General features: G+C 35.9%; 1 protein-coding gene across 3 annotated transcripts in view; it reads right to left on the bottom strand.

Annotated features, from left to right (window-relative positions):
• Positions 1–2,115: 2,115 nt before the first annotated feature.
• The window catches only part of LOC119583505 (tumor protein 63-like), a 12,189-nt gene continuing 4,304 nt past the window's right edge, over positions 2,116–10,000 (bottom strand). Inside the window, exons 5-6 of one of the 3 annotated variants that reach the window (XM_037932026.1) lie at positions 4,485–4,695; positions 2,116–3,494 (exon numbers count right to left, since the gene is read on the bottom strand). In XM_037932026.1, the coding sequence (XP_037787954.1) occupies positions 3,348–3,494; positions 4,485–4,695 (358 nt within the window). In that variant the 3' untranslated portion in view covers positions 2,116–3,347. Of the gene's footprint in view, positions 3,498–4,484; positions 4,696–10,000 lie in introns of all 3 variants that reach the window. The other 2 variants (XM_037932025.1, XM_037932028.1) reach the window with 2 other exon arrangements.

Raw genomic sequence — 10,000 nt, forward strand, 5'->3', positions numbered from 1 at the left:
GGAAGAGTGGAGATGAAAGAAAGAGAGAGAGTTGGTGAAATGAGGAGAGAGAGAGAGAGAGAGAGAGAGAGAGGGGGGGGGAATGGAAGGAGGGAAGAGAGGGAAAAGAGAAGATAAAAACACGGATGAAAGACAGAGGAAAAAGAGGCAAAAGTGGATAGAAAAGAATGAAATAAGGAAGAAGACAGCCCTGAATGAGGATGAACAGGAATAAAATGGAAGAATGAAAACACAGCAAACGGGAGAATGGTAATTGCATAGAAAGTAAGAGTATCATAAGAGTAACGAAAGGAAAATAGAAGAAAGAAGTTTGCAAAGGTGAGTCAGGAGCCGCGACGGTGAACATAGCAGGGAAGAGAGAAAAGGGAAATGAGCAATGAATAAAAAGAGTGAGTAAAGAGAAGGAAGCAAATGAGATAACGACGAGGAGGATATCTGAAGAAAATAATCCGTATATGCGAAAATTTATAAAACCATGGAGTTATTTATTTTCATTTTGTTCAAGAAATCACGACTCCTTTTCCTCTGTATAAATAATTTATTCACTGTGCTTATTAGTACCATGTGATCCTCAAAATGAGTGAATTTGTAGATGCTTATGAATGAATCATAATGCTTTGCCATGCCCTTAGGTCTTATCAGTCAATTATTTAAGCTTTGCATTTAAGTTATTAAAACAGAATCACAATACGAGTTTCAATGGATTCCTTTTTGTTTACATAATAAAAAAAAATAAATGTTTTTCCTCCTCTAAGTGGATATAGCAGCATCAATGGTTTATATGTGAATTGTGTATATTCCTCTTCTCGCTAAATTAAATGTAAGATTAAATGCTAATATTAAGACTCACCGTTTATCAAGTACGATTTAAAAATACCAAGTCAGCTAAGAATCCCTCGTTTTGCTCTGTTCATAAATTCGCAAAGACAAATATCATAATATTATCTATTATTTCTAAGATTATTATTACTTATATCTTACATGCTAAATCTAAGGGATCGAAAAAAGGTAATTGTTAGTTTACAGATGGTGATAGCATTCTCTAAATGAATATCACACCAAATTCAATAGTTTTATGACTTGAACGAGTGTCATGTAAAGAGATTACTGATCACTGTGGAAATGTTAGTAATGATGATAATGATAATGATAGTAATAATTACAGTTATTATTATTATTATTATTATCATTAAAAACAATATAGATAGATAGATAGATAGATAGATAAATAGATAGATAGATAGAGATAGAGATATAGGTGTATGTATATGTGTATATATATATATATATATATATATATATATATATATATATATATATATATATATATTATATAATATATATATATATATATATATATATATATATATATATAATATATATATATATATATTATATTCTTTTAACGTAGGTATCATGTCTAGGCTGTCACACATGATACTTATTATTTTATTATGTGATCTCTTGATAGTACTGTAGGTCCATCCTTTCCACGAGATGCGTTACTTTTTAGGTAATCATTCTCTCTATTTATGCTTACCTAGCACTGACTCTGCTTCCCACAGGGGTAGTACATCGATGAAGTTCCTTCCAAACACACACCACACACACACACACTCACTCACACACACACACACACACACACACACACACACACACACACACACACATATATATATATATATATTTATATATATATATATATATATATATATAATATATTATTATTATTATCACGATTATGATATGATGATATATATATGACATGTATCACGATTATGATGATGATATGATGATATGGTGATGATAATGATGATGACGATGATGATGATGATGAGTATAATATTATGATGACATATAATATATATGATGAATAATAATAATAATAATAATGAATAATAATAATAAATAATAATAATAAGATAATAATAATAATAATAATAATATAATAATAATGATATAATAAATAATAATAATGATAATAATAATAACAATAATAATAATGACGATAATAACAATAACAATAATAATAACAATAATGTTGACGATAATAACAGTTACTATCAGCATTAACAGTATTATATAGTGAGTGTTCTGGCAAATAATACGGTTTTGTATTCATATTTTTTGTCCTTTTTATTATAAACATACAGTAGTAACAACGGCGATGTTGTGGATGATGATGATGGTGGTGATGGCAGGAATAGAAGTAGCAATAGCAATCAAAATCATGACACATATAATGACGATGATAATAAAAGTATAACAATAACAATAATGACAGTATACGCTGATACACGATAATCATCATTAACCAATGCAGAAATTTCAGAATTTAGAAATCTTTCATCTATTGTATTGTAAATGAAAAACCTTTATCTCATTATTATTCTTACAACAATAGCATAAATGTATGACTGTCAAATAAGTTGTGCAGTCAGTGTCCTTCATCTAACCTACAATACATGCTTAGTTTACCCATTTTATTAGAATATCAATGCATATATTATACCTAATTCTGTAAATTATCAAATTTGGTTGACATCGTACATCCTGAAGCCAAAAAAAGAGCTGTCAAGTTAGGCCCGATGCCTTAGCAAGAAAAGGCATTTGCTCACAACTTGGAACCGAGTGTGGAGAGCACCTTCGCGCCTTGTGTATCATCAGTCGACTAATGATCCACTTGTTTCCAGACGGCGGGGCTGGAGGATCTCTGTGTGCTTAAGCCTCACCTAACTTTGCCCTTTCCATCACTGGCTCGGAGCTTTTTATCAGCCTGGCAAACGATTGAAAAGTTGCCAATACCCTGATCAGTGTGTAAGCAACATTAAATGATTTTAGAGTTGCCAATAACTGTTGTTATCAGTGTCTAAGCAACATTAAGGTGTGAAACCTTGTATTTCCGAGTGGACATAAGAAATACAAAAGAAATGAGTTACAGTGGTGATAAGTAACGGCAACATTACCTAATAAAATCACATGCAACACCATTCAACAGGTGTTCTTACAGCAGTGGTACAGATATTAACAACTATCGTAGCAGAGGGAAGCAGGTGTTCATTAGCTCGCAGCATGGCAACAACAAAATGTCAAATATTCAAAGTTGTGACAATCAGTTGCTTTCTGTTTCTATTCACATATACATACAAATACATACATGTGTGTGTTGGGGGGGAAGGAGGACATTGGGAAGGAAGTGGCAGGTGACGGAAAAGGTGTAGGAGAGGAAAGAAGTATACAGAAAGTGATTTGACAAACGCAGACATAAAAATGTTTGTCAGAATTCACCCAGGGAAACGCTAGAGCCGAAACTCGATCCGGGTCCAGAGTACGCTGACCATCCAACATTAATGCTTCTGGATTCTGGAGGCCCAAAGAGTGTTGAAATCCTCCTTTGCTTTTTCATACTCCTCGGGATGGAGTTCCTTGAACCGCTGGTCAATAAAGGACAAGCGAGCTGAAAGAACCCCGAACTCCTGAGCTCGTCCGAATGCCTGCTGAAAGAGAGGAACAAGAAGCCCATTAAGGTTTCAGGAAATTAAGAAATTAGATCAAGGAGAGGAAGAAAGAATGAAAGAGATGCGAGGGAGGGAGTGAAAGCGGGAAGGGAAGGAGAATCCCAGGCCATCCAGTTTTTTATCATCGCATATTGAAAAAAAGGAAATGAGATGCCCTTTAGGTTTAAGGACCTACACTCAGGAAACTTTTCTCGGAACCCATATATGAGATACGGAGACGCGTCGGCTGTTGATAGCTGTACAAGAGAAGCATCGTGATCGCAGCGATCGCAGCTCCTCTCGGGCAGCCGACCTACGATTATGAACGCGAAATTTGACAGGCACCAAATACGGGGGAGAAAAGTTCTTGGGTTTGGCTCTGCTTCAGGAACAATAGGGAGAGTGATTGGGAGAGAGAGAGTGGATCGAGGGTGGAGGAAGAAGGAAAAGAGAGAAAGAGGGGAGAAGGGAAATTACAAAGAAGGGTGGGAGAAAATATAGGGAGGGGGAGTAAGTGGAAGATAGAGGAGGAAAAGGGGAGGGAAGAGGGGTTGAGAATGAAGTGGAAGAGGGGAGGGAAAATGAGGAGAGAGGAGAGAATTAGAGGACTGTGACTGGAGGAAGCTGGGAGAGTTGGAGGGGAGCGTGGCGAGGGAGATAGGAGAGAGAGATGGAGGACGGAAAGGGAGAGAGATGGAGAGTAAAGGAGCTGGAGTCGATGGAAAGGAAGGGAAGAAAAAGGACAGGGGAATGGAGAGGGAGCAGGGAAAGAGGGAGAGAAGGAGAAGAAACAAAAGAGTAAAAAGAGGCAAAGGAAGTACGACCGGAAAGAGAGAGAGAGGGGGGGGGGTAAGTGAAAAGGATATTTGGATGGAAACAAAAGGAGGAAAAGATAGAAGGAGGGACGAGGAAGAGCGATAGAGGAAGGGGAAGAGAGAGAGGGGGGGCGGAGATAAAAAAAAAAGGCGGAAAAATGCTCTAACCAACCTCCAATGAGTTAGCAGACGCAGCCAAAGCAAAAGTGGGAACAGTAACCATGCTCTCATCCAAGCCACTGCAGCCTTCTTGATGACTCCCCTGGGTGCGGTCTTCCCGGAGCATCTTCGGGGGCGAAGGGTTCCCCGAGGGCTTGGGGACGTCCCGGCGAGGACATGCGCTCACCTTGACATCCAGGCACTCTCGCCCCTCAACCACGCCGCTGTAGGCAGGACCTTGGGTTAGCTCGAATCGAATTGTGTTGAACACGTTTCAGAAGGCACAAATTCGGAGTAACTCCCTTAGAGACTACCATATTTGCCTCGGCACCGAATTGCCGCCTTTCATCTAGGCAAGTCTGCGGTAAGGAGGTATCTTAACACACGCACTCCCTTTTAGTACGCAACCAGACGGGCTCAGGCCCTTGGGTCGGATTTGGTCCGAAACCCAGCATGACTGCCTCCCGGGCTATTCCTCCTCCAGAGCTTGAACAGAACTCCTACCGATGACAGACATGAGTGACCCGTTCTGTAGTCATTCCTCATTAAGGCTTTATTAAAGTTGACACAGAACTGCGATCGCAGAATGAACGTAACTATCCCAATTAGCCCTTGAGGATAATGGATTAAAGTGATATCCTTGCGAACATGAAGGACCATGACATTGCAGACATCAATTGAATGACCAAGACAGACAGGGATGTGCAAAAGAAACGTAGACTGTACTGTAAAAGCCCCGCAATAGATTAAAAAAAAAAGAAAATTGGACATGCCTTATTGTAATAAGATACTGATAAATATTCAAATGTGTTGGAACTTAAGATGTCTTGAAAAAACCCTCAAGTGTTCTAAAGTTGAGGTCGCCATCAATTAAGCTTTTAGAAGGAAACTTAGACACTTTTGCTTGGGTCCCCATTTCTCTTACCAATGCAGAGCTTAAGATGAGCGTCTTAAGCAAGATGGCAATCAAATTACAAGTGACCCGTTGTCTCAGTCTGCAGTTGACAAGACGATCTTTTTAGTTAGGATGGAGATCTTGCTGGATTTTGTACTTGTCTAGCATGCTGATGTGAAATCTCTGATGAAATATTAAATTTGGTTTTGAAAATGTTTGCGTGTATTAAAACTATAACGCTATATATATATAATATATATATATATATATATATATATATATATATATACATATATATACATACATATATATATATATATATATATATATATATATATATATATATATATATATGTATGTATATATATATATATATATATATATATATATATATATATATATATATATATATATGTATATATATATATATATATATATATATATATATATATATATATATATATATATATATATATTAAAAATTGTCGTTCAGTCTTTCTTTCAGTCAATGATTGCAATAACATAATGATTACAGTAATGATAAATGATAATAACAATAATAGTAATGATAAATAATAATAGTAATGATTGTCAACAACAACAATTATAACAACAACAACAATAATAATAATAATAATGAAAAAAGAAAAATCTGATAAATAAACAGTGCCCATAAGGTATATCATATTAATATGCTAATATGCGTATCGATTACTCTATGTACATGAACGTCCGCGGTTTTATCGATCATTAATCTTTCATGCACTAGATTTCCACGAATCACAGCCCACAGATAAGAGAGATATGATAGCAGGATAAGCAATATCTTTGGATTATTAGACATCATAAATTTCCGCGAACTACGCTGAGTTTTAACGTTTTTTTATCATTGCTATCTTTGTTATAAGTACCGCTGTTATTGTTAATAATCAAAGAAATGATGATAACGATGATGATGATGATGATGATGATGATGATGATGATGATGATGATGATGATGATGATGATGATGATGATGATGATGATGATGATGATGATGATGATGATAATGATGATAGTGATATTGATAGTAATAGTGATAGTGATAGTGATAATGATAATTCAAAATGACAATTCAGCTCACTTCCTCGGTGGGGCTAAAGTGAGTCAGAACGGCAACTGCTATTCTGTCTCACCCCAAAAGTGAGTTATCCTGGCAGTTTGCCAGCGAGCAGGTGTGAACGATACTTTCTGGCTGAACCAGTTTACGGTTCAAATCCATATTTACTGCGTGTTAAAAGTAATATTAAGGGTAATAATAATAATAATGAAACATAGGCCTTCCTACCTACCTACCTACTGACCAACCATTCCTACAGGAAGAAAGCATCCTCGAACACACATTACACCTAACGAACCATGCTGATATGGAAATACACGAGGGTAATACAGCGAAAGACAAAGAATATAAAGCATATTATATCTCTTCACTAAATGTTATCTCATTATTCGACAGGTCATTCGCAATTTCATGAAGTTGTTCTGGATATCCTGTTGTATAGTCACTATAATAGTCTTGCTATGCTCATCATATTGTATTAACTTCTTATTAATGGAACCACTCTTTTTTTTCTTCCAATGGTAATTTCCCTCATCTGCGTCACTCCCGTGTATATTATTATTACTATCAATTCTCTCGCTCAGTCTCCTCTTAACATCGCTGAATCATGAACTCGTTTAATATTTCCTTTTGTCCAATCATCCTAGTCAGTTGCTTCTGTTTTTCGAGTTTCCGATAACGTCCTTGTTTCATGGTGGTGTGCTACACACTGTCTCACCCCATTAAGTGTGTGTGTGTGTGTGTGTGTGTGTGTGTGTGTGTGTGTGTGTGTGTGTGTGTGTGTGTGTGTGTGTGTGTGTGTGTGTGTGTGTGTGTGTGTGTGTGTGTGTGTGTGTGTGTGTGTGCGTGTGTGTGCGTGTGTATGTGTGTGTGTTTATATAGCAGTCGTTAAAACATATCAAATAGATTATTAGAATACTAAAACACCAAATATGTCTTTGCTGTATGTGCTGTGCTGTTCATTACAACAAGCTACCAAAAACGCGGAAAACCCAGAGGATCTTTTAGCTGCTATCACAAGGACGTTCCTCCTCATCAGAGACGGAGAAATCACCTGCACGTCATCACCACCTCCATTCTTCTTCACACCCTCCTCGTGATCATCACTGTCGACAACTACATGCTTTTTCTTGAACCTGGACAGAAGATTTAGCTTAGCCTTGGGACTCTTACCGATTATGGAGGATGGTTTACGGATTGTACGATTGAGTAGTGGAGTAATATCCTGTGTACGGCTGTACGGTTCGCGCCTGCTTCCTTTTGATCCTTCCCCTCCTCCTTCTCCTCCTTCTCCTCCTCCTCCTTCTCTTTCTCCTTCTCCTCCTCTCATCTCATTCATTCTTCTATATATCTCTTCTTCTTATCTTCTTCCTCCATGCGACTTCTATTTGTTGGAGGTTCTACCTCATCCTCTACACTCCTAGTAAAACTTATTTTGTTGGAAGAGTATTCAGAGAATCGATTAATCGACCTCCCGTTACCTAGAATGTATGTAGAACATACCAATTAACATATATCTAGAGACAGATAGATATAGATATATACAAATGCTGATCAAATCTACATAATTAAGTAATGGAAAATCAGTCTTTCGCTAATATCTACCACAATAACACAGTACTAATAGTGATAACTAAGATTACAGTAATAAGATCAAGCAATAACATCAATAACAGAGTCTACAATAATCGAAAACACGTTCAATAACCGCCTTGATACCGCCCTGGTCTATCGTTGACTGTGACGACGTTGGTGGTAATGCGACGACAATGTGAGTTCGTATGAAACACACAATGGCTGATCTATAGACAATCGTGGGTTTTTATACCGGTAGGTCTACCAAACAGACGCACTTACGCACAAGTGTAATGGGTTAATTCGCGCTCTCCCAAACTCATGAATACACACACACACACGTACACACATACACACACACTTATACAGTTGATTTACAACATTTATGAATACGCCGTTTACTTTTTAATTTTTTATCTGTTTCCTAGACAAAAGGTCTTCTGACACTTAGGTAAATTGAAAATATGATACCCCATACGTAAAATTAACCTGTCGGTGTACAGAAAACGATTCCTCTTAAACATTCCCCTGATACATCGCGGAACCCTCGTTAAATCAGAGTAACTGAATAAGTAGCAGAAATACATTGCATAGACATCACACACTAAAGAATACACATCCTGCAGTCAAAAGTTTGGCGTGCGAATCGTTAAATAAGGAAAAAATTGTATGAAGCGGTAAAGCGATATAGGATGAACTATAGGGTTCAACTCATAATAACACATCGTCGAGGTTTCAGAGTTAAGATACACCGTAAAATAGTGACCTATAATATCAGTGGATGTTGATGCTGGAAGAGCATTTACAGTAAAAACACAGGGCTTAATTTTATCTCTCGTGCTTCTCAGTCTCTCTAAAATGAGAGGAAACTCATGGTCTAAAAAAACATCCTAAAAATAGCACCCTACCACCAAGGATTCCTTTCAACCGATCTCTGATGCGTTCATCTTCAATTACGTACGCACAATGCAGCGCACATGATGATGTGAATTTATTTCAATAACACCTGTTGTGCTGACAAAGAAAACGATATCTCTGTTCTTATCTACTCCCTCGTTAAAAGTAAGATTGATGCTCATATTTCCTGACTTCTCGAATGGAACCCCACTTTGTATATCCTCCGGAACGAAATTGAAAGCACAGATAGTTCTCCCCTGTGCAAAAGCATCGTAAGTTAAAGTATGACTATTTTCTAATCCGAGGGTCTCTAATGTCGAATAGCACAGCGAGGACGTGTGATTAGGAAACTCGCTATGAATATTATACACCGTTGATCCGTTAACTGTTATCCTGGCAACAGCGGGATAACTCACTTTTGTGGGTGAGACAGAATGGCCATTCTGCCTCCCTTTAACCCTACCGAGGAAGTGAGCTAAATTGTCTTATTTAACCCTACTGATGATGATGATGATAATAAGAATAAAATAATGATAATAATAACAATAAGAATAATAATAATGAATACAATAATGATAACAATGATGATAAAGATAATAATCATAGTATTCATAATAATGATAACGATAATAATAAGATGATAATAATAATAATAATAATAATTAAAAAAATAATAATATTAAGAAGAAGAAGAAGAAGAACGATAATGATAATAATAATAAAAAGAAGAACAACAATAACAACAATAACAGTGATAATAAACGATGTGATGATAATGAAAATAATAATAGTAGACGTAATAATAATAATAATAATGATAATAATAATAATAATAATAATAATAATAATAATAATAATAATAATAATAATAATAATAATAGTAATAATAATAATAATAATAATAATAATAATAATAATAATAATAATAATAATGACAATAATAGTATTAATAATAATGATGATGATGATAATAATGATAGTAATAATAATAATAATAATAATAATAATAATAATACTAATGACGATGATGATGGTGATGATGGCAGTAGTACTAGTAGTAGTA

This window comes from Penaeus monodon, chromosome 17 (genome assembly GCF_015228065.2).
Source record: "Penaeus monodon isolate SGIC_2016 chromosome 17, NSTDA_Pmon_1, whole genome shotgun sequence".
Taxonomy (NCBI): Eukaryota; Metazoa; Arthropoda; class Malacostraca; order Decapoda; family Penaeidae; genus Penaeus; species Penaeus monodon.